The 27527-nt window shown below is 46.6% G+C and overlaps 1 protein-coding gene and 1 pseudogene across 1 annotated transcript in view; both read left to right on the top strand.

Annotated features, from left to right (window-relative positions):
• The window catches only part of LOC113840558 (zinc finger CCCH domain-containing protein 11A-like), a 29007-nt pseudogene extending 2869 nt beyond the window's left edge, over positions 1 to 26138 (top strand).
• Positions 1 to 27527, top strand: part of LOC113841274 (uncharacterized) — a 61380-nt gene that overhangs the window by 23863 nt on the left and 9990 nt on the right. The window contains exons 18-37 of the mRNA XM_072028638.1: positions 480 to 623; positions 955 to 1020; positions 1540 to 1803; positions 1971 to 2047; positions 2745 to 2937; positions 3578 to 3747; positions 4162 to 4223; positions 4773 to 4995; positions 5485 to 5644; positions 8757 to 8822; positions 9342 to 9605; positions 9839 to 9849; positions 10548 to 10740; positions 11381 to 11550; positions 11965 to 12026; positions 12576 to 12673; positions 13307 to 13447; positions 25998 to 26167; positions 26582 to 26643; positions 27193 to 27418. Coding sequence (XP_071884739.1) covers positions 480 to 623; positions 955 to 1020; positions 1540 to 1803; positions 1971 to 2047; positions 2745 to 2937; positions 3578 to 3747; positions 4162 to 4223; positions 4773 to 4995; positions 5485 to 5644; positions 8757 to 8822; positions 9342 to 9605; positions 9839 to 9849; positions 10548 to 10740; positions 11381 to 11550; positions 11965 to 12026; positions 12576 to 12673; positions 13307 to 13447; positions 25998 to 26167; positions 26582 to 26643; positions 27193 to 27418 — 2822 coding nt within the window. The remainder of the gene's footprint in view (positions 1 to 479; positions 624 to 954; positions 1021 to 1539; positions 1804 to 1970; positions 2048 to 2744; positions 2938 to 3577; positions 3748 to 4161; positions 4224 to 4772; positions 4996 to 5484; positions 5645 to 8756; positions 8823 to 9341; positions 9606 to 9838; positions 9850 to 10547; positions 10741 to 11380; positions 11551 to 11964; positions 12027 to 12575; positions 12674 to 13306; positions 13448 to 25997; positions 26168 to 26581; positions 26644 to 27192; positions 27419 to 27527) is intronic.

Below are 27527 nucleotides of genomic sequence, written 5' to 3'. Positions count from 1 at the left end.
GGGGCAGGCAGGATGAGTGCTGCTGGGCCCGGAGGGTAGGCCTGGCCTGAGAGGAGACAGTAAAGGAGGCAGGTTTGGGGCTTAAAGCAGGCTTGTCCTGCCCCAGCCTTCTCCGGAACCTGTGTGCCTGGCTCTGGAAAGCCGTGACAAGACATCAAATGACTCGCAGCTTGCCAAGAGAGCTGCGGTGCTGGAGGAATGGCCGCCTCAAGGGGCTGAGGCCAGGCACCATCACGGGCAGGACTCGAGAGACGAGGCACGATCTTGGCACAGACACAGAAGGGAAGGGGAAGCACTGCTCTGCTGGCCCTGAGCGGTGCAGCCCCAGGAGAAAAAAAAATCTGTGTTTCCTTAGGCTGATGTCCACGCTGAAGGTGCAGAAGGGTTCCGTGCTGTTGCTTGGGTCAGCCTTGTTGCCAGGTTGGGAATGTTTAGCCTCCCGGTGCTTCGGTGCTGTTGGGCTGCACTCAGAGTGTGAGCTCTGGGCGTTATTTCTCAACTACTGCGTTATTGGAGCGTACGGAGCCGAGATATTCTGCGGATAGGTGATTTAAGCCGCGTCAGAACCACCGCTGTGGCGTGTGCCAGCGTCGGACGCCCGTTCAACTGCTCGGGCGGAGCAGGTGAATTGAATTTGGTGCTGGGTGGCGAGGTGGTGTTGGGGGAAGAGCTAGGCTAAGGAGAGCTTCCTCTTGCTCTGCCCCTTCCCATCTCAAATTGGGGGCTGACAAAGCCCCCAAGAGAGATCCAGGTACTAAACGGGCATCTGGATTGGATTCCTGGGTTTTGTATTTAGTCTTTCTGTTTGTCCTTTTCCAGTGATGTTTCTTTTTGCATGTTGGCTGAGGTCGTAATCACTGGGATTCAAAGTTACCTTTCCTGTCTTGTTTTGAACTGTGAACCTGAAGTTGACATTCTGCAGCCTCCCTAATTCGTTCTGTTTCTGTTTTGCAGTTCAAGTTGCCAAGTCTCTGAAGGACAGGCTGGGATTACCTCCTAAACAGACCAGTACTGAGAGAGGTAACAGCTAGATATTAAATATGCTTTCTCCTCCTCCCTTTCCATGAACTTGGACTGCTTTCATCCATCCCTAAAAACTAATGTAAACGAAAACAAAGAACTGATGCCTCTTGCTTGAGTGCTGAAGCTCTTCTGACAGCCACTATCAGAAATCTGGCTCTAGGTGTGTGTTTCTTTTCTACTTGTGCCTTGTCAAGGTTTTTAGCTGCTTCTGTGAACCGTTACGTACCATTAGAATAGAACCACTGCCAGGAGCAGGAATTTGAAATGCAGTCTGAAAAAGTAATAAAGTAAAGCAGCATTTCTGTGTAGCAGTTCTCTCTGGGTAGGGCTGGTCTTCAAAATACAAGTGGCTCAGAGGAGGAGGAGAATGTTGTTCTAAGGATATTGTTCTAAGATGCATTATTGGGAACACTCCAGATTAGTTTTCCTTAGTGCTCTGACAAATTTTGGAGACTTAAAATATTGCTGGACTCTCTTGAAATGTTGGTGCTTCTCCTCATTTCTTGATGATGACAGGGAAGGCTGCTAAGCCGATGGGAGAGATCCATGTGAAAACACTGGAGGAAATCCGTCGTGAGAAAGCTCTTCAGAGACGCGAAACTCAAGCCAAAGGCGAGGCTGAAGGGCATGGTAAAACTGAAGATTCCAGCGCAGGGGCAAGACCTGCTCGTGCAGGTCGCATCAAAACTTTCCCTGAAGCCTTGTCTGAAAACAAGAATAATCGCTTGGTAGAAGAGAAGAAAAAAGCAGGAGAATCCCCTAGCAAGAGCAAAATTCAGGGTGAGTCCAAGAAGCAGCTAGCTCTGTCCGGGCGAATGGATTGCACATTGTAGCCTTTCTCTCTCTCTCTCATGGGACACAAGGATGCACAAATGCACAAAGGAAACAAGTACCCAGCTTTCTTTATTTCTGCCGTTGACAAAACTTTTTTTTGTCTTTTTTTAAAGCACCTGAAAAAGAAGAAAAGAAGGCAGTGAAATTGAACCGGCCTTTTCCTACCCTTTCCTCTGTAGCTGATGTACGGGTGAGTCCTCTGTGAAGACACACATCCATTCGTACAATTTCTGATAATTCTGCCAAGTTTTGTTACTCACCGTGTGCCACCCTCTTGAGTGTGTTCTTACCCTTCAGCACCTGGTAGGAGCTGCAGTGCAGTCTAAATCCTATCGCCAGCAGCATTTCCAGACAACTCTGTAATCCCCAAACTTGGAATCAGTCTGTTTATACCACAGCAACAAAGAAACCCTGTTAGCACCAGCTGAAATCTACACGGTTAACGTGGAGGGAATTCTTTTTGTTCTTACTGCCTTGAGCTGTCAGACGTGAAGGATTTAATACGGAAGGCCAGAGTTCTGTGTTGAAGGAAATCAGTCTGTCAGTGGATACTGTATAGGGGAACTTGTATGACTTTCTGCTGCTTAAAAAGAATGTGATAAATAGATGTACAGCAGAACACCCTAGCTGTTTAAAGAAGCTTGCCACAGTGGATATTGCAGATATGCGAGACTGTGTCCATAGTAAAGCATGGCTCTTGTTACATGCAGAATTTTATGGAAAAAAAAAAACAAAAACAACAACAGTAACCTGAAGGATATTAATATGCTGTTCCACATCAAGACCATTTTGGAGGGATTGCTGATCAGATTTTCTTAAGAAATCTCCACGCACGGATATTTTTATTTTTTTTGTCCTATTCATGCACTACTTTTCTTTCCTTCTAGCCCACTCAGCAGAGTGGAACTCGTAAATGTCCAGAGAAGAGCTTTGAAGAGAGCCGTTGGGAGAAGTGGCAACAGCGAGAACAACAAGAGAAGCTTCGGAAGGAGGAAGCTGCTGTCAAATCTACTGCTGGCTTCTTTAATACTGAACCAGCAGGGAAAGTGGCAGCTCAATTTCAGGGCCAGGAAGCTAAAAGTAAGTGTTGAAGGTTAAGAGTTCCTTAGGTTGTCTTCTGAAATACAGACACAAGATGACGATTCTCATGCTGTAACTCTGGCTGGGTGCATTTTGCCACGCAATGCTACGAAGCAAAGTGTGTACTTTCTTTTTCTTAGTTTGTTTCTTTTCCTGCCAGCCAGATGTTAGGTAAGGAACGGGAGACTAGAAAATGACACGACAAATTTGGACGGTGTAGAACAACTTAACTGTGGGACATCACTGCAAGGGAGAGGAAGCTGGTACAACAGTTGCATGCACTCTTGTCCTACTCTAACTGCTGCTTTTTCCTTTCCTAGAGGGAGCAGGACTTTAACTATAAAAGCTGTCTAGATTTGTGAACCTAGCTGGCACTTAGGATTGCTATGTGTCTGAGGTTTCCCTTGTCCTGGATTATTATTTACTGTAGCTATTGGGTTTCTTTGTTCCTTTGTATGGATTGTTGGTAGACAGAGTTTACTATGTGGAAAACATTCCTGAGAATCCAGGCAATGGCGGTGTAATTCTGCTGGCCAAATGCATTTAACTGTGTAGAAGGACTGTGGAAATGATGAAGAGAACCTGGATTTTTCCTGAGGCGGAGCAAGACTGTATCAGTTCTCTCTTCCTTTTACTCTAGCCAACTTGATGACATCTGCGAAGCCTTCGGGTGGGAAAGTCACTTTCCCCAAGAAGAAGGCACTGAAACGTAAGGCACCTGGGAGTTATCCCTCTGCCGTAGCAGCTGTGGAACTACGGACTGCCTTTGCTGCTGACATGATGGGACCTCCAGCCAAAAAAGCAGCCATGGTAAGGCCAGGGGCTAATGCAGAGATGGATCCCTTGTTAAATTTCTACCCTCCTCTAGGAGAAAAGGTGGAAAACTCAAACGTTCTGCAGGCCTTCTGTTTCCTTTTAAATCCGGGAGCTGTCTCCAGGATGCTTGTAGAACCCTTCTGTATTTAGGAGATGAATGGCACTCTTGAACCGGTACTCTGATGCTGTGATTTCTCTGGTGTGGGGGATTTTGTCCATTAATGCCATGTTCTTAAAAGACACAAGAGCATGAGTAACGTCCAGGTGAATGTGAACTTTCTTCAGGAGCACCTTGGTTTTGTATTTTGGCCACGGCTCCGCAATGCCAGAGGAGAAGCAGTGTGGAGGAAAAAGCTATTAAGGAATCTTTTACCCATGTGTCATAAATACTGTTTTGCTGCTTTCTAGGGTGTTTCAGACGTGCCGGAGCACATCCCAGCCATCAGACTTGAAGAAAATCCCCCAAACAGGTGACAACCCCAACTTGTTCTTTTTCTTAATCAGTGTATATCCCCAGGGAAACGTACGTTCTGTCACATGTGGGAAAAAATGAGGGTTCTGAGATAATTAAAGCCAAAATCCATCAAAGGAATAAGTCACCTGAAACCACTTTCTAGCAGGAAATCTAGCAGGATTGCTTAATTCGGCTTTCTTTAAATGCTGCAAGTCAGCACAGCTTTCCAGTGACTTCTTGGGTTGTCTGAATACCTGAACGAGGAGGAGGTGAAGTTCTACTTCCTCGTGAGGTGATAGATGAGGAGTAGTGTCCTCTGCCTTTTGGTCCTCAAGAATGCCACCTCAACTCCAGGTGCCCTGGCTTCACGGATAAACCCCCAGACTGAAAAATGTAGCTGGTAACACATCGGGCTCTAAATGTAGCCCTGGGTGGATTGATAACAATCCCTGTGTAAGATTGAAGCGTAGGAGGGCTTGCCTACAGTTTGAAGAGCCGGTTTGCAGAAAAGGGATTTCCCGTTAAGAAATGGCATATCCTGATTGTTCTTTCTTGCTCTCCCAAGACCTGAAGTGCGTCTTGGAAGCCCGGCAAGATTTGAGGAGCAGATGGAGATCAATCTCGAGACCTCGACCTCAGCTTCTTCCCAGCTAGAAGAGGCACGCACATGCCAGCTGAGTTCCACGGGGAACACGCCCTTATCTGCGGATGAAGATTTTTTTTTTATTTTTTTCTTTTTATTTTCTCTTTTCCCCTCCCTTTTCCCCTTTCCCTTTTTATTTCCCCTTAGTTAAATTGTTTAGTTCATGGTAGTCTTTATTTAATTATTATTATTATTTCCCTTTAATTTATCCTTATCTCAACCCGTGAGTTGTTCTTTGCTTTACTTCTCCCCCTCCTCATCTAAAGGAGGGGGAGTGAGAGAGAGGTTGTGGGGTTTAGCTGCCCAGCATGGTAAAACCACCACAGTTGGATACCCGTTCCACAGGGAACGCGCCCTTATCTGCGGATGAAGATTTTTTTTTTTGATTTTTTTTCTTTTTATTTTCTCTTTTCCCCTCCCTTTTCCCCTTTCCCTTTTTATTTCCCCTTAGTTAAATTGTTTAGTTCATGGTAGTCTTTATTTAATTATTATTATTATTTCCCTTTAATTAATTTATCCTTATCTCAACCCGTGAGTTGTTCTTTGCTTTACTTCTCCCCCTCCTCATCTAAAGGAGGGGGAGTGAGAGAGCGGTTGTGGGGTTTAGCTGCCCAGCATGGTAAAACCACCACAGTTGGATACCCGTTCCACAGGGAACGCGCCCTTATCTGCGGATGAAGATTTTGAGAAGCTACTTTGGGAAATCTCAGGAGGCAGACTGGAAGCCGAAATCGACTTAGACCCAGGGAAGGACGAGGATGACCTCCTCCTTGAACTCTCCGAGATGATTGACAGTTGAACCGCGTAGTCCTATGGTATATTTAAAAAAAAAAAAAAAATTAAAACTGTTCTTCTTGTTGGATACCCCGAGGTGATCCTTTTTCTAACTGAGGCTTTGCAATGAGACTTAAAGCACAGTCCGAAGTGGTAGAAATTGGCAGGATCTGCACTCAGTTGTCCTAAATTTCCCTGCTGGTCAGAGTTAAGGTCTTGTGCATCCGTTCTGTAACTATAGGTGGCTACCTTCGATATCGAGAGGACAAAGCACTTCTTTTGGCACAGAAAGATCTCCATTGGCACGCCACGGTGGCTGCAAATCGATCTTCTGATGGAGCGATGCTCTGAAGGCTTAAAGGGAAAGCTTCTTCCTTCCTCCCCCCTTGGCACAACTCGATGTCGGGCACATTGTGAAGCTTCGGTGTTCTGATTTCTCGGACAGTTGATACCCAAATCCTGGAGTTACTATGTCGACTCTTGACTTTTACTTGTGTATGCCATTGTTTTGACTGTACCCGTGTCAGATGATGAAGCTGTAGGGGTGGGAGGGAGCAGAATCGTTATTCCAGTGTGTTGTGGACCAAACTTGCTGCCAGGAGTGGGGGTGGGGGTCAGCCACCCAGCCTTACTTTCAGTTATCAGGGATGATCAACTGGTGAAAAGCAGCAGCTCTGCCATGCGGCTCCGCTACCCCCACTCCCTTCTCTTGTGCTGTACCAAAGTTCCCCCAGGCTTTGGTTGGTGCTTTTTGTTGGTGTGAGGAATCCGGGGCGAGCAGTCGGGACTCTGCCGCAGTCACGGGGTCGATGAAGGGTTGTTTAAGTGCCTCTTGGTTTTAAAAGTTGCTCCCCTGAGCTGCTGGCTCTGCTGCCTGCTACAGCAAATGTTCGGGTGCCATCAGCATCGCGCTTGGGCGTGGGCACTGACCCTGCGGAGGACAGAGCTGAGATTCGGGTGTATTGTGTACCCTGCCACCAGCCATCGATTTGTATTTCTTTTTTTCCCCTAGCAGATCAATTTTGAATTATTTTCCGAACTTTTTGCGGCACGGTAGGCTCTTCCCGCTATGATTTGTGAAGCTGTGGGGGCCCTCAGGCATTTGCTGCTGGCAGAGGAAAAGCGCTTGTTGAATTTGTTGTAAATACTTAATGTTGGGACAAAACCACGCGTCTCTGTGTTGAGGGATGGGGATCAAGAAGCAACCCCACTGCTATGCCAGAGTCCCTATAGGCAGTGTGGGTTTTCTCTCTATGCAAGCCTCATTATTCAGAGGCAGAGTATGGCTTCGTCCATTCAAGGTCCAGAATCAGTTGTCAAATGCTAGGCAAAGCCAGTGGCTCCTGGGCTATGTGACAAACTAACCCTAGAGCAAAACTCCTCCTTGTCCTCTTACCTGGGGCCCTTTCTGCGATGCCTTTAGGGTGAGTCAAGGCTATGATCTCCACCTTCTGGGGATGGTGTTTGAGCTATGTCCTACCTCAGTGCTGAGACTCTTTTGCCTCTGTAGAGGCCCTTTGCCATGACACGAGTGACGATGAGAAATAAAATCAACTAGCCTCTGAAACGTTCTTGTTCCCAAGCACAGTTTTTTCACTGGCTTGCTTTAACTCCTAGTTTTTGGCCGAGAAGCTATTGTTTCTCTGTGCCTTTAATAAGAGGCTTTCTCTGGAGCCAAGTCAGGATGGCAAGATTGAGCTGGGCAAGGCTATCGAGGAGGAAATTCAATCTTCCCAGCTGGGTGTCTGACCCTTGGAGCCCGGGCCAACTGATCTGAAGCGGCTGTAAAAGCTTTATTTCGCAGCATCGCTGTCTTCCCTGCTCGCATTCTAGGCACGGTGTTTCTGCTGACAGCATCTTCCACCTCCTCAGCAGAAGCTGCTTCTTTCTTTAAACGTAGTACAGGCTGGACGCAAAGAAATCAACTGTTAGCGGTGCTTTTAGCTATTTAAATGGGGAGAAAACCAGCCAATGTTTATTTCTTTGTCCAGGGCAGCCACGAATGCTTGCGTGACGTGGGCTCCTCTCCCACGTCCTTAATTGCCAAGCCGGTAGCGGCTCTGGTGACGTGTCCCGTGGGTGTCTGTGCAGTGACGGGGCTGCCTCACCCCTGTGTACCCCAGGACAGACCTTTGGGGGGCTCTTTGCTGCTACCACAGGGCGCAACCTGCGGGTCCTGGGGCAGGCAGGATGAGTGCTGCTGGGCCCGGAGGGTAGGCCTGGCCTGAGAGGAGACAGTAAAGGAGGCAGGTTTGGGGCTTAAAGCAGGCTTGTCCTGCCCCAGCCTTCTCCGGAACCTGTGTGCCTGGCTCTGGAAAGCCGTGACAAGACATCAAATGACTCGCAGCTTGCCAAGAGAGCTGCGGTGCTGGAGGAATGGCCGCCTCAAGGGGCTGAGGCCAGGCACCATCACGGGCAGGACTCGAGAGACGAGGCACGATCTTGGCACAGACACAGAAGGGAAGGGGAAGCACTGCTCTGCTGGCCCTGAGCGGTGCAGCCCCAGGAGAAAAAAAAATCTGTGTTTCCTTAGGCTGATGTCCACGCTGAAGGTGCAGAAGGGTTCCGTGCTGTTGCTTGGGTCAGCCTTGTTGCCAGGTTGGGAATGTTTAGCCTCCCGGTGCTTCGGTGCTGTTGGGCTGCACTCAGAGTGTGAGCTCTGGGCGTTATTTCTCAACTACTGCGTTATTGGAGCGTACGGAGCCGAGATATTCTGCGGATAGGTGATTTAAGCCGCGTCAGAACCACCGCTGTGGCGTGTGCCAGCGTCGGACGCCCGTTCAACTGCTCGGGCGGAGCAGGTGAATTGAATTTGGTGCTGGGTGGCGAGGTGGTGTTGGGGGAAGAGCTAGGCTAAGGAGAGCTTCCTCTTGCTCTGCCCCTTCCCATCTCAAATTGGGGGCTGACAAAGCCCCCAAGAGAGATCCAGGTACTAAACGGGCATCTGGATTGGATTCCTGGGTTTTGTATTTAGTCTTTCTGTTTGTCCTTTTCCAGTGATGTTTCTTTTTGCATGTTGGCTGAGGTCGTAATCACTGGGATTCAAAGTTACCTTTCCTGTCTTGTTTTGAACTGTGAACCTGAAGTTGACATTCTGCAGCCTCCCTAATTCGTTCTGTTTCTGTTTTGCAGTTCAAGTTGCCAAGTCTCTGAAGGACAGGCTGGGATTACCTCCTAAACAGACCAGTACTGAGAGAGGTAACAGCTAGATATTAAATATGCTTTCTCCTCCTCCCTTTCCATGAACATGGACTGCTTTCATCCATCCCTAAAAACTAATGTAAACGAAAACAAAGAACTGATGCCTCTTGCTTGAGTGCTGAAGCTCTTCTGACAGCCACTATCAGAAATCTGGCTCTAGGTGTGTGTTTCTTTTCTACTTGTGCCTTGTCAAGGTTTTTAGCTGCTTCTGTGAACCGTTACGTACCATTAGAATAGAACCACTGCCAGGAGCAGGAATTTGAAATGCAGTCTGAAAAAGTAATAAAGTAAAGCAGCATTTCTGTGTAGCAGTTCTCTCTGGGTAGGGCTGGTCTTCAAAATACAAGTGGCTCAGAGGAGGAGGAGAATGTTGTTCTAAGGATATTGTTCTAAGATGCATTATTGGGAACACTCCAGATTAGTTTTCCTTAGTGCTCTGACAAATTTTGGAGACTTAAAATATTGCTGGACTCTCTTGAAATGTTGGTGCTTCTCCTCATTTCTTGATGATGACAGGGAAGGCTGCTAAGCCGATGGGAGAGATCCATGTGAAAACACTGGAGGAAATCCGTCGTGAGAAAGCTCTTCAGAGACGCGAAACTCAAGCCAAAGGCGAGGCTGAAGGGCATGGTAAAACTGAAGATTCCAGCGCAGGGGCAAGACCTGCTCGTGCAGGTCGCATCAAAACTTTCCCTGAAGCCTTGTCTGAAAACAAGAATAATCGCTTGGTAGAAGAGAAGAAAAAAGCAGGAGAATCCCCTAGCAAGAGCAAAATTCAGGGTGAGTCCAAGAAGCAGCTAGCTCTGTCCGGGCGAATGGATTGCACATTGTAGCCTTTCTCTCTCTCTCTCATGGGACACAAGGATGCACAAATGCACAAAGGAAACAAGTACCCAGCTTTCTTTATTTCTGCCGTTGACAAAACTTTTTTTTGTCTTTTTTTAAAGCACCTGAAAAAGAAGAAAAGAAGGCAGTGAAATTGAACCGGCCTTTTCCTACCCTTTCCTCTGTAGCTGATGTACGGGTGAGTCCTCTGTGAAGACACACATCCATTCGTACAATTTCTGATAATTCTGCCAAGTTTGGTTACTCACCGTGTGCCACCCTCTTGAGTGTGTTCTTACCCTTCAGCACCTGCTAGGAGCTGCAGTGCAGTCTAAATCCTATCGCCAGCAGCATTTCCAGACAACTCTGTAATCCCCAAACTTGGAATCAGTCTGTTTATACCACAGCAACAAAGAAACCCTGTTAGCACCAGCTGAAATCTACACGGTTAACGTGGAGGGAATTCTTTTTGTTCTTACTGACTTGAGCTGTCAGACGTGAAGGATTTAATACGGAAGGCCAGAGTTCTGTGTTGAAGGAAATCAGTCTGTCAGTGGATACTGTATAGGGGAACTTGTATGACTTTCTGCTGCTTAAAAAGAATGTGATAAATAGATGTACAGCAGAACACCCTAGCTGTTTAAAGAAGCTTGCCACAGTGGATATTGCAGATATGCGAGACTGTGTCCATAGTAAAGCATGGCTCTTGTTACATGCAGAATTTTATGGAAAAAAAAAAAACAAAAACAACAACAGTAACCTGAAGGATATTAATATGCTGTTCCACATCAAGACCATTTTGGAGGGATTGCTGATCAGATTTTCTTAAGAAATCTCCACGCACGGATATTTTTATTTTTTTTGTCCTATTCATGCACTACTTTTCTTTCCTTCTAGCCCACTCAGCAGAGTGGAACTCGTAAATGTCCAGAGAAGAGCTTTGAAGAGAGCCGTTGGGAGAAGTGGCAACAGCGAGAACAACAAGAGAAGCTTCGGAAGGAGGAAGCTGCTGTCAAATCTACTGCTGGCTTCTTTAATACTGAACCAGCAGGGAAAGTGGCAGCTCAATTTCAGGGCCAGGAAGCTAAAAGTAAGTGTTGAAGGTTAAGAGTTCCTTAGGTTGTCTTCTGAAATACAGACACAAGATGACGATTCTCATGCTGTAACTCTGGCTGGGTGCATTTTGCCACGCAATGCTACGAAGCAAAGTGTGTACTTTCTTTTTCTTAGTTTGTTTCTTTTCCTGCCAGCCAGATGTTAGGTAAGGAACGGGAGACTAGAAAATGACACGACAAATTTGGACGGTGTAGAACAACTTAACTGTGGGACATCACTGCAAGGGAGAGGAAGCTGGTACAACAGTTGCATACACTCTTGTCCTACTCTAACTGCTGCTTTTTCCTTTCCTAGAGGGAGCAGGACTTTAACTATAAAAGCTGTCTAGATTTGTGAACCTAGCTGGCACTTAGGATTGCTATGTGTCTGAGGTTTCCCTTGTCCTGGATTATTATTTACTGTAGCTATTGGGTTTCTTTGTTCCTTTGTATGGATTGTTGGTAGACAGAGTTTACTATGTGGAAAACATTCCTGAGAATCCAGGCAATGGCGGTGTAATTCTGCTGGCCAAATGCATTTAACTGTGTAGAAGGACTGTGGAAATGATGAAGAGAACCTGGATTTTTCCTGAGGCGGAGCAAGACTGTATCAGTTCTCTCTTCCTTTTACTCTAGCCAACTTGATGACATCTGCGAAGCCTTCGGGTGGGAAAGTCACTTTCCCCAAGAAGAAGGCACTGAAACGTAAGGCACCTGGGAGTTATCCCTCTGCCGTAGCAGCTGTGGAACTACGGACTGCCTTTGCTGCTGACATGATGGGACCTCCAGCCAAAAAAGCAGCCATGGTAAGGCCACGGGCTAATGCAGAGGTGGATCCCTTGTTAAATTTCTACCCTCCTCTAGGAGAAAAGGTGGAAAACTCAAACATTCTGCAGGCCTTCTGTTTCCTTTTAAATCCGGGAGCTGTCTCCAGGATGCTTGTAGAACCCTTCTGTATTTAGGAGATGAATGGCACTCTTGAACCGGTACTCTGATGCTGTGATTTCTCTGGTGTGGGGGATTTTGTCCATTAATGCCATGTTCTTAAAAGACACAAGAGCATGAGTAACGTCCAGGTGAATGTGAACTTTCTTCAGGAGCACCTTGGTTTTGTATTTTGGCCACGGCTCCGCAATGCCAGAGGAGAAGCAGTGTGGAGGAAAAAGCTATTAAGGAATCTTTTACCCATGTGTCATAAATACTGTTTTGCTGCTTTCTAGGGTGTTTCAGACGTGCCGGAGCACATCCCAGCCATCAGACTTGAAGAAAATCCCCCAAACAGGTGACAACCCCAACTTGTTCTTTTTCTTAATCAGTGTATATCCCCAGGGAAACGTACGTTCTGTCACATGTGGGAAAAAATGAGGGTTCTGAGATAATTAAAGCCAAAATCCATCAAAGGAATAAGTCACCTGAAACCACTTTCTAGCAGGAAATCTAGCAGGATTGCTTAATTCGGCTTTCTTTAAATGCTGCAAGTCAGCACAGCTTTCCAGTGACTTCTTGGGTTGTCTGAATACCTGAACGAGGAGGAGGTGAAGTTCTACTTCCTCGTGAGGTGATAGATGAGGAGTAGTGTCCTCTGCCTTTTGGTCCTCAAGAATGCCACCTCAACTCCAGGTGCCCTGGCTTCACGGATAAACCCCCAGACTGAAAAATGTAGCTGGTAACACATCGGGCTCTAAATGTAGCCCTGGGTGGATTGATAACAATCCCTGTGTAAGATTGAAGCGTAGGAGGGCTTGCCTACAGTTTGAAGAGCCGGTTTGCAGAAAAGGGATTTCCCGTTAAGAAATGGCATATCCTGATTGTTCTTTCTTGCTCTCCCAAGACCTGAAGTGCGTCTTGGAAGCCCGGCAAGATTTGAGGAGCAGATGGAGATCAATCTCGAGACCTCGACCTCAGCTTCTTCCCAGCTAGAAGAGGCACGCACATGCCAGCTGAGTTCCACGGGGAACACGCCCTTATCTGCGGATGAAGATTTTTTTTTTATTTTTTTCTTTTTATTTTCTCTTTTCCCCTCCCTTTTCCCCTTTCCCTTTTTATTTCCCCTTAGTTAAATTGTTTAGTTCATGGTAGTCTTTATTTAATTATTATTATTATTTCCCTTTAATTTATCCTTATCTCAACCCGTGAGTTGTTCTTTGCTTTACTTCTCCCCCTCCTCATCTAAAGGAGGGGGAGTGAGAGAGAGGTTGTGGGGTTTAGCTGCCCAGCATGGTAAAACCACCACAGTTGGATACCCGTTCCACAGGGAACGCGCCCTTATCTGCGGATGAAGATTTTTTTTTTTGATTTTTTTTCTTTTTATTTTCTCTTTTCCCCTCCCTTTTCCCCTTTCCCTTTTTATTTCCCCTTAGTTAAATTGTTTAGTTCATGGTAGTCTTTATTTAATTATTATTATTATTTCCCTTTAATTAATTTATCCTTATCTCAACCCGTGAGTTGTTCTTTGCTTTACTTCTCCCCCTCCTCATCTAAAGGAGGGGGAGTGAGAGAGCGGTTGTGGGGTTTAGCTGCCCAGCATGGTAAAACCACCACAGTTGGATACCCGTTCCACAGGGAACGCGCCCTTATCTGCGGATGAAGATTTTGAGAAGCTACTTTGGGAAATCTCAGGAGGCAGACTGGAAGCCGAAATCGACTTAGACCCAGGGAAGGACGAGGATGACCTCCTCCTTGAACTCTCCGAGATGATTGACAGTTGAACCGCGTAGTCCTATGGTATATTTAAAAAAAAAAAAAAAATTAAAACTGTTCTTCTTGTTGGATACCCCGAGGTGATCCTTTTTCTAACTGAGGCTTTGCAATGAGACTTAAAGCACAGTCCGAAGTGGTAGAAATTGGCAGGATCTGCACTCAGTTGTCCTAAATTTCCCTGCTGGTCAGAGTTAAGGTCTTGTGCATCCGTTCTGTAACTATAGGTGGCTACCTTCGATATCGAGAGGACAAAGCACTTCTTTTGGCACAGAAAGATCTCCATTGGCACGCCACGGTGGCTGCAAATCGATCTTCTGATGGAGCGATGCTCTGAAGGCTTAAAGGGAAAGCTTCTTCCTTCCTCCCCCCTTGGCACAACTCGATGTCGGGCACATTGTGAAGCTTCGGTGTTCTGATTTCTCGGACAGTTGATACCCAAATCCTGGAGTTACTATGTCGACTCTTGACTTTTACTTGTGTATGCCATTGTTTTGACTGTACCCGTGTCAGATGATGAAGCTGTAGGGGTGGGAGGGAGCAGAATCGTTATTCCAGTGTGTTGTGGACCACAGTTGCTGCCAGGAGTGGGGGTGGGGGTCAGCCACCCAGCCTTACTTTCAGTTATCAGGGATGATCAACTGGTGAAAAGCAGCAGCTCTGCCATGCGGCTCCGCTACCCCCACTCCCTTCTCTTGTGCTGTACCAAAGTTCCCCCAGGCTTTGGTTGGTGCTTTTTGTTGGTGTGAGGAATCCGGGGCGAGCAGTCGGGACTCTGCCGCAGTCACGGGGTCGATGAAGGGTTGTTTAAGTGCCTCTTGGTTTTAAAAGTTGCTCCCCTGAGCTGCTGGCTCTGCTGCCTGCTACAGCAAATGTTCGGGTGCCATCAGCATCGCGCTTGGGCGTGGGCACTGACCCTGCGGAGGACAGAGCTGAGATTCGGGTGTATTGTGTACCCTGCCACCAGCCATCGATTTGTATTTCTTTTTTTCCCCTAGCAGATCAATTTTGAATTATTTTCCGAACTTTTTGCGGCACGGTAGGCTCTTCCCGCTATGATTTGTGAAGCTGTGGGGGCCCTCAGGCATTTGCTGCTGGCAGAGGAAAAGCGCTTGTTGAATTTGTTGTAAATACTTAATGTTGGGACAAAACCACGCGTCTCTGTGTTGAGGGATGGGGATCAAGAAGCAACCCCACTGCTATGCCAGAGTCCCTATAGGCAGTGTGGGTTTTCTCTCTATGCAAGCCTCATTATTCAGAGGCAGAGTATGGCTTCGTCCATTCAAGGTCCAGAATCAGTTGTCAAATGCTAGGCAAAGCCAGTGGCTCCTGGGCTATGTGACAAACTAACCCTAGAGCAAAACTCCTCCTTGTCCTCTTACCTGGGGCCCTTTCTGCGATGCCTTTAGGGTGAGTCAAGGCTATGATCTCCACCTTCTGGGGATGGTGTTTGAGCTATGTCCTACCTCAGTGCTGAGACTCTTTTGCCTCTGTAGAGGCCCTTTGCCATGACACGAGTGACGATGAGAACTAAAATCAACTAGCCTCTGAAACGTTCTTGTTCCCAAGCACAGTTTTTTCACTGGCTTGCTTTAACTCCTAGTTTTTGGCCGAGAAGCTATTGTTTCTCTGTGCCTTTAATAAGAGGCTTTCTCTGGAGCCAAGTCAGGATGGCAAGATTGAGCTGGGCAAGGCTATCGAGGAGGAAATTCAATCTTCCCAGCTGGGTGTCTGACCCTTGGAGCCCGGGCCAACTGATCTGAAGCGGCTGTAAAAGCTTTATTTCGCAGCATCGCTGTCTTCCCTGCTCGCATTCTAGGCACGGTGTTTCTGCTGACAGCATCTTCCACCTCCTCAGCAGAAGCTGCTTCTTTCTTTAAACGTAGTACAGGCTGGACGCAAAGAAATCAACTGTTAGCGGTGCTTTTAGCTATTTAAATGGGGAGAAAACCAGCCAATGTTTATTTCTTTGTCCAGGGCAGCCACGAATGCTTGCGTGACGTGGGCTCCTCTCCCACGTCCTTAATTGCCAAGCCGGTAGCGGCTCTGGTGACGTGTCCCGTGGGTGTCTGTGCAGTGACGGGGCTGCCTCACCCCTGTGTACCCCAGGACAGACCTTTGGGGGGCTCTTTGCTGCTACCACAGGGCGCAACCTGCGGGTCCTGGGGCAGGCAGGATGAGTGCTGCTGGGCCCGGAGGGTAGGCCTGGCCTGAGAGGAGACAGTAAAGGAGGCAGGTTTGGGGCTTAAAGCAGGCTTGTCCCGCCCCAGCCTTCTCCGGAACCTGTGTGCCTGGCTCTGGAAAGCCGTGACAAGACATCAAATGACTCGCAGCTTGCCAAGAGAGCTGCGGTGCTGGAGGAATGGCCGCCTCAAGGGGCTGAGGCCAGGCACCATCACGGGCAGGACTCGAGAGACGAGGCACGATCTTGGCACAGACACAGAAGGGAAGGGGAAGCACTGCTCTGCTGGCCCTGAGCGGTGCAGCCCCAGGAGAAAAAAAAAATCTGTGTTTCCTTCCGCTGATGTCCACGCTGAAGGTGCAGAAGGGTTCCGTGCTGTTGCTTGGGTCAGCCTTGTTGCCAGGTTGGGAATGTTTAGCCTCCCGGTGCTTCGGTGCTGTTGGGCTGCACTCAGAGTGTGAGCTCTGGGCGTTATTTCTCAACTACTGCGTTATTGGAGCGTACGGAGCCGAGATATTCTGTGGATAGGTGATTTAAGCCGCGTCAGAACCACCGCTGTGGCGTGTGCCAGCGTCGGACGCCCATTCGACTGCTCGGGCGGAGCAGGTGAATTGAATTTGGTGCTGGGTGGCGAGGTGGTGTTGGGGGAAGAGCTAGGCTAAGGAGAGCTTCCTCTTGCTCTGCCCCTTCCCATCTCAAATGGCCGCTTCCTGGGGAGATGGGTTCGTTGCGAGGCTAACTACAACGTTACAGTGAGGATGAGGAATCCTCTCTAGTCCCGTAGGTATTTGCTGCCAGGCCGCAGCGTTGATTTCAGAAATTGTATTTAAAAAAGGAAAAAGAAAGGAAATCCGTATTCTTTAACATACTCTCTTTTCTCGGAGAGTAGATGGAGGAGCTTCAGCAGTGCCCTTCCTCCCGAAAGGCTTCCCAGTGTCTGCTCAGACACTGAGGAGGAAAATAGAGGAGAGCCACCCGATATAAATAAAGGCAAGAAGGGGTTATGGATTAAGGGAAAACCACTACTTCAAAAATTGGTGCTCTCTACAAACCGGTTAAGGGTTTGGGACCTGCAGGTGCTGCCTCCACCTGTGTGCGTTGCAGTCGTGCCTGTTGCCACTGAGCAAAACGGGGAGAGCTGCTTTGTCGAACGCGGCGTGTTAAAGCACGTGCCACTGCCTGGAAGAAAAGCACGGACTTCCCTCGTGTGGGACTTCTTCCCTAGCCATGTGTGGTTTACCTGATGGTTTCCCATAAGCTGTGAATGTTTAAAAGAAAAAAACCAACAAAACCCAAGACCAACGTTGAGAGTGGTGAGGCAGATCCTCACCTGGGGACTCAGAATCAGCGGTGACATCACCATGCGAAGCATTGTGTGCGCTTCGGGTCGGGGCTGCTGCGAGCCTCGCAGTGGGGAGGGAGAGCGGATGCGGGGTGCCTCTGTGTCAGCCCTCTGCCCTGGTGGCTTCGTGAGCACTGAGAGTTTGACTCCTGTGTTGCCAGCTTTCGCTTCCGCACCTGCGGTGTGGCAGAGCCAGCGAGCTGCTTCCTCAGCTGGAGGAGGAAGAGGAGTGACCTCAACGTTGCCGAGGTAAAGCACAATTCTTGAAAAGATTTGGCAAAGACGTGGGTTGTAGCAGCGCGGCTGCTGCAGCAGATCCTGGAGCATTGGAGAAGACAGAGAGGGGTTTCTTGGTGAAAAGAATGCTGTTAAAAGTGTTTTCATGCCAGAAATGAGGATAAACGCCTCTGTTGTTTGACATCCTCTATTGACCTGGCACATTGGCATTACAGCGTACCTGGCACGCTGTTTGTATTAAAAAAACAGGTATTTTAGTCAGGGCAGGCCAGAAACCTGCCTTGGCACTTGCACATGGCAGCAATGCTTACAGACCCTGCATCCTGGCTGCCAGGCCAGGACCTAAATCCGACGGTGCTGTTGGTAAACTGAAGCTCAGGAAGCGCTTCTGGGTTTTTCTGTACTTCCATGTGAATTTTGACCCTGTGAAGATGGTGTCTTAAGCTATTTTCGGAACAACAAATAGGTTGAAAAGCAGTTTCAGTTTAACATCTGCATGCTTGGGTGTTATTAACAGAGCTTTGTATACTGAGCTGGTGCTTGGTAGGAGAAAAAACATAAACCTTACCTGGGAAACTTGGACCCCCTCAGCTACATGCTGCTATGAGGAAACTCAGATGTAAGAACACACTTAAATAACACATCAGCAGAGCTGTTGTGCTCCTGACCACCAAAGGCACCTTTTTCCAACACCGTCGTACTGGAAGTTGATGCAGCTGGTTCCATCCGTAACGTGGGACTGTAGAGTGCTGTAACAGAAATATTTTTTCACAGCTTTGGAGAAAGTGAAGCAGAGAAAACCACACATAACCACTGATAGCTGGACCCCAAACTGCCACAGACTGACAGTGATGCCCACTGGATATCTCCTGAGACCCTGCTGCCTTCTGCCTGCTCCAGCAGAAGTCCCGTTTGAATTAGCCAGCAGGTCCCTCTGAGTGGCTTTGCTAAAACTCCCGCCGTAGGAAGTATCCTACGGGAGCCAAGTTGCTAAACTGATGGGTGGGTTTCCCTTAACCCCCTCACCCCTGACTTCCCAGCTCCTGACGACACTGCCAACGTGTGCAGTGTCACCGTGTGCCAACTAGGTGCCAGCTGCCATGGTTTGTATATTGTAAAAGGAGTGATTTGGGACTCGTGAGCACTGAGAACAGGTTAGCAATTGCTTAAGAGCTTTACTTGTGTCGCTCTGGGGCAGGGAGATGGGTGAAACATCTTAGGCTTGAAAGTGATTCCCTGCAGAGTGACGTGCTCAGATCTGCACAACAGATCTGTCGTTCTGGTCACCTTATTAGATCCCTGCTTGAGAGGGTGCTTGCAAGAATCGATTCCTCTTCACCTTGATGTGTCAAGCTAAAGAGAAATCCGTGCCGAAGCACTGTCTGATCAGACGAGTGCCTCGGTTCAGGATTGTTCTTTGACAGCTGCAGAAACACCAGGACAGTCGGCGCCTTCAGGAACAGATTAATTTGATCTTGAGGTTGTCATAAAACAGGTCCCTGAAGTTTGAAGACTCTTCCAATAGTTTGGGCCAGCAAGGAGCAGCTGTAGCTGGCGGCTGCGGTAACTCGGGGCTCAGAGTCTCAGAGAGCGTGCTGAAAGGTGACCCCCAGCTGGCTGCTGGAGGAAGCTGAGGCAGCGTTCAGCTCTAACCTTTGCCTTCTTGGCTGGCATCTTTGCACTCCTGCTGTCAGTGGGTGTTGAGTGTCCTTCCCCCCAGCCTCAGAACGTGCCCTCAGATGTAGGCAGCGTTTAGCAGCTAGAATTCACTCCAATATAAAGAGTACAAATCATGCGTTTTCTGCTTTTGCTTTGGAACTCTTAGCTTGAGGTTTTCCTGCAGGCCATGAGGTTTCTTGCAGCAGCAGGGAGGAGTTCTGTTAGCAAGAGGCTGTTCTGTGCTTCGACTGTGGGAAGATGAATGGTTCCCTGTGCACCGTTAACTAGAACTTGACACCTAGCACACCGCACTTGCAGCCTGTGGGGTGCTTTAACAAGCAGGTAAATCAGCAGAGGCTGTTTTGCAGCCGGGGTGATGCTGGCTGATTAAAAAGCAGGGGCAGAACACGGAGTTTCTGGTGTTTGTTCTTGCTTGTCATCCGACTCTCCACTTCCACTGTTCTTAAAAAAAAAAAAAACAAAAACAAACAAAAAAACCAAGGGGTAAGCATCTTAATATCATTATTATAAATGGAAGGCACAAAACAAGCCAGCAACAGAGACTGTCTAAGAGAAATACTTGGTGCTTTATAAACAAACAAGGAAGTACCCTTAGGTGGGTGTGATAATCCTCCTCTAATGCGTTTTTGGAGTGCAAAAATAGATTTGTTCCTTTCTTGCTCTTCTCTCCAGGACAAAGGCAGAATAGCCAACTGCAAAGATAGACCAGGGAGGTCCATTTGTTCCATACTGAGAAAGACAAGCCTGTAAAACAAACTAGACAGATTTTCTTTGTGTTATTTATCTTCCTTCAGCAAAGGCAAAGCTTATGACACCTGTTGGTGTGTATTTCCAGAATTTGGGAAAAAGGCTTTGCTCTCTTTGAGAGACTGATAACTTGATTTGATCAACTGAAGAAAGCTGGAAAACTGTTCGTTCCTCATTATTTTTCGCTTGTTACTTTCTTTAGGGTTACTTTTAAAAAGAAGATTTCCCTGCTCACAAGCCAGTAGAAGACTTTCAGCCCAAGCAAGGGTGAAGACAGCTCTCTCCAAGAGCAGAGGAAGTCCCTGTGGAGAGAAGCCGAGCTTGTTAGCAGAACTCGTCGGCATGTCTAAACAAGGAGACGATTGCTACTTCTATTTCTATTCTACCTGTACCAAGGTATGGCTGGCTTTCCTTTGCTTTGCTTTGTTTCCCCATTTTTTTCAGGAAGGAGTAGATTAGGAGGAGGAAGCACACTGGTCTGTGGTTAACTTGAGAACCAGAGAGATTCTGAATTCAGTTGTAGCAACATTAGGCAGCAGCATGGCCATTTTTGAGGCTGTACTCTCTTTTCCTTGTTGGTTTCCTTTTGGTTCCAGGGAGACAAATGTGCCTACCGCCACTGCGAAGCTGCTCTGGGCAATGAGACGGTCTGCAAGCTGTGGCAGGAGGGTCGTTGTTTCAGGAATGTCTGCCGATTCAGACACATGGAAATTGACGTGAGTGCCTAAGGATGTGTTCTCAAAATAAATCAACAAAAGCCTTTTTCAGTGCCCTAGGTGGACTGATTGTGCTTTTGCAGGATAGATTCGTTTGCTTCCAAATCCTACTGGTTTCTGTTACCAAGAGAGGGGGTGGGAGGAAGCAGAGGGAAATAAAATCAATGCCTTAGGTATGTCTTAGCAAGATATATCTATTTTTTTATTATTAGATGCTGACAGTTTTCTCAACGGATGCAGAATAGCTGTTAATTAGACTGCTAAAACCTGCTGGAGCAGGGGGGTAATAAACAGGCTGTTCTATCCTCATGGGAGCAGGCTTGATAAGGAACTCTCAGGTCTCTTCTGAGCCACAGTCCTTCAGCTAACGCTGTTCTAGCTGCCTGGGGTAGGAAGTGGGGAAAGTTAAAGGTGCAGAAGAACTAAGTCTCCAAGAAGTAGTTCTAGACAGGGTTAACCTAGGCAATTTCGGATGTTCTTTTTCCCTCTGAATAATCCTAGTATAATCCTAGGTGTATTAGTTTAACCCACCCTCAACTGATGTCTGCGAGTGCCTGTCTTCTCAAACTGAATGATGACAAATCTAAATGTGCATAGTGGTTGCAGCTTATGCAAACTTTGTGAATATGCCCAGAAATACTCCACTTAACTGAGAACCTGACCTTTGGAATGATGTTTCAGCACTGTGTTGTGACAGCTGTCATGATCTGGAGCTGTGCATCTCTTTGCAAGCCTCAGGTGCGTGTTATCACGAGCTTTTCTTTCTTTCTGTCTTCAGAAAAAGCGCAGTGAGATTCCTTGCTACTGGGAGAACCAGCCGGGAGGCTGTCAGAAAGCCAACTGTGCTTTTCATCATGCAAAGGGACGTTACATCGATGGACAATTCTTCCCACCAAGCAAGAGTGAGTTTAGGTCCTTTTTCTTTAAGCGCTGAAGACTTAATGTTGAGTATTACTTAGTGGGTGCCAATCCTGTAGGGGGCATCAGGTAACTGTTCATTTGTGAGTGCAGGAAAAGGTCTGCAGTCATAGGTGGTCAGTTAAACCGAGTGTACTGCTGGTGTTTGTTTTCTGCTTTCGTGCTCGGCTTCTCTTTGCTTTGTGTGATGTTTGCCTTGCAGTTTGCTTCCTGTTGTTTCATCTTTTGCTGGGTGGTAGGGAGATGTGTTGTTGTTCGAAGGGAAGTCATTGTTCCCGGTGTAAACAGTGATGGGATGGGCAAAAGGAGATGCTGAATTCGTTGTCTGTGCGGGTTATCTGCCTTTCCTACCATCTCTTTGCATTGTGGTCAAAGTTTTAAACTGCCATATTACCGATGATCCTCCTCTTCCTCTAGCTACACTGCCAAATCCGCCTGAGTCCGCGGACGATGATTTGAAAGTGGCTCAGATGTCACTGCAGCAAAAGAAACTTTCTGTCCAGTCAAATCCCTCTCCACAGCTAAGGGGGTGATGAAAGTGGAAAACTCTGAAAATGTCCCAAGCCCTACACACCCTCCAGTTGTAATCAATGCTGCAGATGATGATGAAGATGATGATGGTGAGCATGTGTTGGTTCTTGGAAGGAATTTGTGCTGTAAATGATTGTGTTAAATCTTTGGTTCTTGAAGGAATCTGTGCTGTACATGAATGTCTAAATCACAGATGACCCGAGGTCTGACTAGCGATAGGGCAGGCAGTCTGGCCAGGTCACTGGTGGCTTTGTCTGGCAGTCAGTGGACAGAACCTGAAACGTTGGAGGAAAGCTTAGAACCACTCCTGCTTTAGCTGGTCTGTTGTGTAAAGTTCTGTGTGAAACTAGGAAGGAAATTTCTTATTCCTGTCTGAAGAGCAACGTGTTGTGTAGTAGTTAAAGCTGCAGAGAGAATCTAGAGTCCTAGATGTTTTGTCCTAGTGTATTCTACTTAGGAGTTCAATAGGGGGGTAACTGAAAAACAGAAGAGTAACGAGAAGAAAGAGCTGTAGAAGACAGTGCTATATAAGAAGCAATTTCTGAAGCATTAAAGAGGCTGACAGTGGCAGGTGTGGACACAGTATGACAGGAGTTTGTGTATAAATTGTTTAGAGCCGTGCAAATGCCTTTTAAAGGGAAAAAAGTACTTTTACTCGTAGACATTCACCTTAGAAAGGACTATTTCTCAGCATTTGTACCTAATAATATTCTGCTTGCTTATGCAGCTTTGTTCTGCACAAAGTATAGCTGTCAAGCAGACTCAGATTCATGCTCTACTATCTCAGCTGGAATTTGGAGGAAGCACTGAGACTCTTAAGATTTCTTTTCTATGTTAATTATAGTTAAAATATGAGTTTATGTGGTTTAGCTGTCAAAACAGTGTCTGACTGGGTTTTTTGGGACATGGGCTAACAGGATAATATTTCTGTTGGCTACTGGTTTCTGTGAAATAGAAAAAAAATTCCCTTTTGTTTTAGGGGAGGAACCTGTGGTTCGACTAGATCTTGCTGATAGACAAGGAAAACGGAAAGCCTCCGCAGGTAAGAACTTTTTATGAGCTTTGACGTAGGTGCTGCCTTCTATATATGACTGCATTAAAGAGTATTTTTGAGGTATGAAAGGAAAATACATTGCAGTGGAGATCTGTGTTGACTGCAGAAATGGCAAAAAAAAATAAAAAAAATCATTTAGCAGCTGAAAGGCAATTCTCTGAAAATATGCTTGAAAAATAGAAGCTTATTGTTGACTGTTCTCAAACCTTCCTGCAAAGAAAAGTTCTTACAATATTCCTTGTTTTCTCTGAAGATGATGTAAGCACCGTTCCAGTGAAGCGCAGCCTTGCTGAAAGGCTGGGGAAGAAGGTAGAGGCTCCGGGAAATGCTGACAAAGCACCCAAGAGAGATCCAGGTACTGAACGGGCATCTGGATTGGATTCCTGGGTTTTGTATTTAGTCTTTCTGTTTGTCCTTTTCCAGTGATGTTTCTTTTTGCATGTTGGCTGAGGTCGTAATCACTGGGATTCAAAGTTACCTTTCCTGTCTTGTTTTGAACTGTGAACCTGAAGTTGACATTCTGCAGCCTCCCTAATTCGTTCTGTTTCTGTTTTGCAGTTCAAGTTGCCAAGTCTCTGAAGGACAGGCTGGGATTACCTCCTAAACAGACCAGCACTGAGAGAGGTAACAGCTAGATATTAAATATGCTTTCTCCTCCTTCCTTTCCATGAACTTGGACTGCTTTCATCCATCCCTAAAAACTAATGTAAACGAAAACAAAGAACTGATGCCTCTTGCTTGAGTGCTGAAGCTCTTCTGACAGCCACTATCAGAAATCTGGCTCTAGGTGTGTGTTTCTTTTCTACTTGTGCCTTGTCAAGGTTTTTAGCTGCTTCTGTGAACCGTTACGTACCATTAGAATAGAACCACTGCCAGGAGCAGGAATTTGAAATGCAGTCTGAAAAAGTAATAAAGTAAAGCAGCATTTCTGTGTAGCAGTTCTCTCTGGGTAGGGCTGGTCTTCAAAATACAAGTGGCTCAGAGGAGGAGGAGAATGTTGTTCTAAGGATATTGTTCTAAGATGCATTATTGGGAACACTCCAGATTAGTTTTCCTTAGTGCTCTGACAAATTTTGGAGACTTAAAATATTGCTGGACTCTCTTGAAATGTTGGTGCTTCTCCTCATTTCTTGATGATGACAGGGAAGGCTGCTAAGCCGATGGGAGAGATCCATGTGAAAACACTGGAGGAAATCCGTCGTGAGAAAGCTCTTCAGAGACGCGAAACTCAAGCCAAAGGCGAGGCTGAAGGGCATGGTAAAACTGAAGATTCCAGCGCAGGGGCAAGACCTGCTCGTGCAGGTCGCATCAAAACTTTCCCTGAAGCCTTGTCTGAAACAAAGAATAATCGCTTGGTAGAAGAGAAGAAAAAAGCAGGAGAATCCCCTAGCAAGAGCAAAATTCAGGGTGAGTCCAAGAAGCAGCTCGCTCTGTCCGGGCGAATGGATTGCACATTGTAGCCTTTCTCTCTCTCTCTCATGGAACACGAGGATGCACAGATGCTCAAAGGAAACAAGTACCCAGCTTTCTTTATTTCTGCCGTTGACAAAACTTTTTTTTGTCTTTTTTTAAAGCACCTGAAAAAGAAGAAAAGAAGGCAGTGAAATTGAACCGGCCTTTTCCTACCCTTTCCTCTGTAGCTGATGTACGGGTGAGTCCTCTGTGAAGACACACATCCATTCGTACAATTTCTGATAATTCTGCCAAGTTTTGTTACTCACCGTGTGCCACCCTCTTGAGTGTGTTCTTCCCTTCAGCACCTGGTAGGAGCTGCAGTGCAGTCTAAATCCTATCGCCAGCAGCATTTCCAGACAACTCTGTAATCCCCAAACTTGGAATCAGTCTGTTTATACCACAGCAACAAAGAAACCCTGTTAGCACCAGCTGAAATCTACACGGTTAACGTGGAGGGAATTCTTTTTGTTCTTACTGCCTTGAGCTGTCAGACGTGAAGGATTTAATACGGAAGGCCAGAGTTCTGTGTTGAAGGAAATCAATCTGTCAGTGGATACTGTATAGGGGAACTTGTATGACTTTCTGCTGCTTAAAAAGAATGTGATAAATAGATGTACAGCAGAACACCCTAGCTGTTTAAAGAAGCTTGCCACAGTGGATATTGCAGATATGCGAGACTGTGTCCATAGTAAAGCATGGCTCTTGTTACATGCAGAATTTTATGGAAAAAAAAAAAACCACAAAAACAACAACAGTAACCTGAAGGATATTAATATGCTGTTCCACATCAAGACCATTTTGGAGGGATTGCTGATCAGATTTTCTTAATGAAATCTCCACGCACGGATTTTTTTTTTTTTTGTCCTATTCATGCACTACTTTTCTTTCCTTCTAGCCCACGCAGCAGAGTGGAACTCGTAAATGTCCAGAGAAGAGCTTTGAAGAGAGCCGTTGGGAGAAGTGGTAACAGCGAGAACAAGAGAAGCTTCGGAAGGAGGAAGCTGCTGTCAAATCTACTGCTGGCTTCTTTAATACTGAACCAGCAGGGAAAGTGGCAGCTCAATTTCAGGGCCAGGAAGCTAAAAGTAAGTGTTGAAGGTTAAGAGTTCCTTAGGTTGTCTTCTGAAATACAGACACAAGATGACGATTCTCATGCTGTAACTCTGGCTGGGTGCATTTTGCCACGCAATGCTACGAAGCGAAGTGTGTACTTTCTTTTTCTTAGTTTGTTTCTTTTCCTGCCAGCCAGATGTTAGGTAAGGAACGGGAGACTAGAAAATGACACGACAAATTTGGACGGTGTAGAACAACTTAACTGTGGGACATCACTGCAAGGGAGAGGAAGCTGGTACAACAGTTGCATACACTCTTGTCCTACTCTAACTGCTGCTTTTTCCTTTCCTAGAGGGAGCAGGACTTTAACTATAAAAGCTGTCTAGATTTGTGAACCTAGCTGGCACTTAGGATTGCTATGTGTCTGAGGTTTCCCTTGTCCTGGATTATTATTTACTGTAGCTATTGGGTTTCTTTGTTCCTTTGTATGGATTGTTGGTAGACAGAGTTTACTATGTGGAAAACATTCCTGAGAATCCAGGCAATGGCGGTGTAGAAGGACTGTGGAAATGATGAAGAGAACCTGGATTTTTCCTGAGGCGGAGCAAGACTGTATCAGTTCTCTCTTCCTTTTACTCTAGCCAACTTGATGACATCTGCGAAGCCTTCGGGTGGGAAAGTCACTTTCCCCAAGAAGAAGGCACTGAAACGTAAGGCACCTGGGAGTTATCCCTCTGCCGTAGCAGCTGTGGAACTACGGACTGCCTTTGCTGCTGACATGATGGGACCTCCAGCCAAAAAAGCAGCCATGGTAAGGCCAGGGGCTAATGCAGAGATGGATCCCTTGTTAAATTTCTACCCTCCTCTAGGAGAAAAGGTGGAAAACTCAAACGTTCTGCAGGCCTTCTGTTTCCTTTTAAATCCGGGAGCTGTCTCCAGGATGCTTGTAGAACCCTTCTGTATTTAGGAGATGAATGGCACTCTTGAACCGGTACTCTGATGCTGTGATTTCTCTGGTGTGGGGGATTTTGTCCATTAATGCCATGTTCTTAAAAGACACAAGAGCATGAGTAACGTCCAGGTGAATGTGAACTTTCTTCAGGAGCACCTTGGTTTTGTATTTTGGCCACGGCTCCGCAATGCCAGAGGAGAAGCAGTGTGGAGGAAAAAGCTATTAAGGAATCTTTTACCCATGTGTCATAAATACTGTTTTGCTGCTTTCTAGGGTGTTTCAGACGTGCCGGAGCACATCCCAGCCATCAGACTTGAAGAAAATCCCCCAAACAGGTGACAACCCCAACTTGTTCTTTTTCTTAATCAGTGTATATCCCCAGGGAAACGTACGTTCTGTCACATGTGGGAAAAAATGAGGGTTCTGAGATAATTAAAGCCAAAATCCATCAAAGGAATAAGTCACCTGAAACCACTTTCTAGCAGGAAATCTAGCAGGATTGCTTAATTCGGCTTTCTTTAAATGCTGCAAGTCAGCACAGCTTTCCAGTGACTTCTTGGGTTGTCTGAATACCTGAACGAGGAGGAGGTGAAGTTCTACTTCCTCGTGAGGTGATAGATGAGGAGTAGTGTCCTCTGCCTTTTGGTCCTCAAGAATGCCACCTCAACTCCAGGTGCCCTGCCTTCACGGATAAACCCCCAGACTGAAAAATGTAGCTGGTAACACATCGGGCTCTAAATGTAGCCCTGGGTGGATTGATAACAATCCCTGTGTAAGATTGAAGCGTAGGAGGGCTTGCCTACAGTTTGAAGAGCCGGTTTGCAGAAAAGGGATTTCCCGTTAAGAAATGGCATATCCTGATTGTTCTTTCTTGCTCTCCCAAGACCTGAAGTGCGTCTTGGAAGCCCGGCAAGATTTGAGGAGCAGATGGAGATCAATCTCGAGACCTCGACCTCAGCTTCTTCCCAGCTAGAAGAGGCACGCACATGCCAGCTGAGTTCCACGGGGAACACGCCCTTATCTGCGGATGAAGATTTTTTTTTTATTTTTTTCTTTTTATTTTCTCTTTTCCCCTCCCTTTTCCCCTTTCCCTTTTTATTTCCCCTTAGTTAAATTGTTTAGTTCATGGTAGTCTTTATTTAATTATTATTATTATTTCCCTTTAATTAATTTATCCTTATCTCAACCCGTGAGTTGTTCTTTGCTTTACTTCTCCCCC

The sequence above is a fragment of the Anas platyrhynchos genome, chromosome 27 (assembly GCF_047663525.1).
Source record: "Anas platyrhynchos isolate ZD024472 breed Pekin duck chromosome 27, IASCAAS_PekinDuck_T2T, whole genome shotgun sequence".
Lineage (NCBI taxonomy): Eukaryota > Metazoa > Chordata > Aves > Anseriformes > Anatidae > Anas > Anas platyrhynchos.
This window is presented reverse-complemented; position numbering and strand designations above follow the sequence as displayed.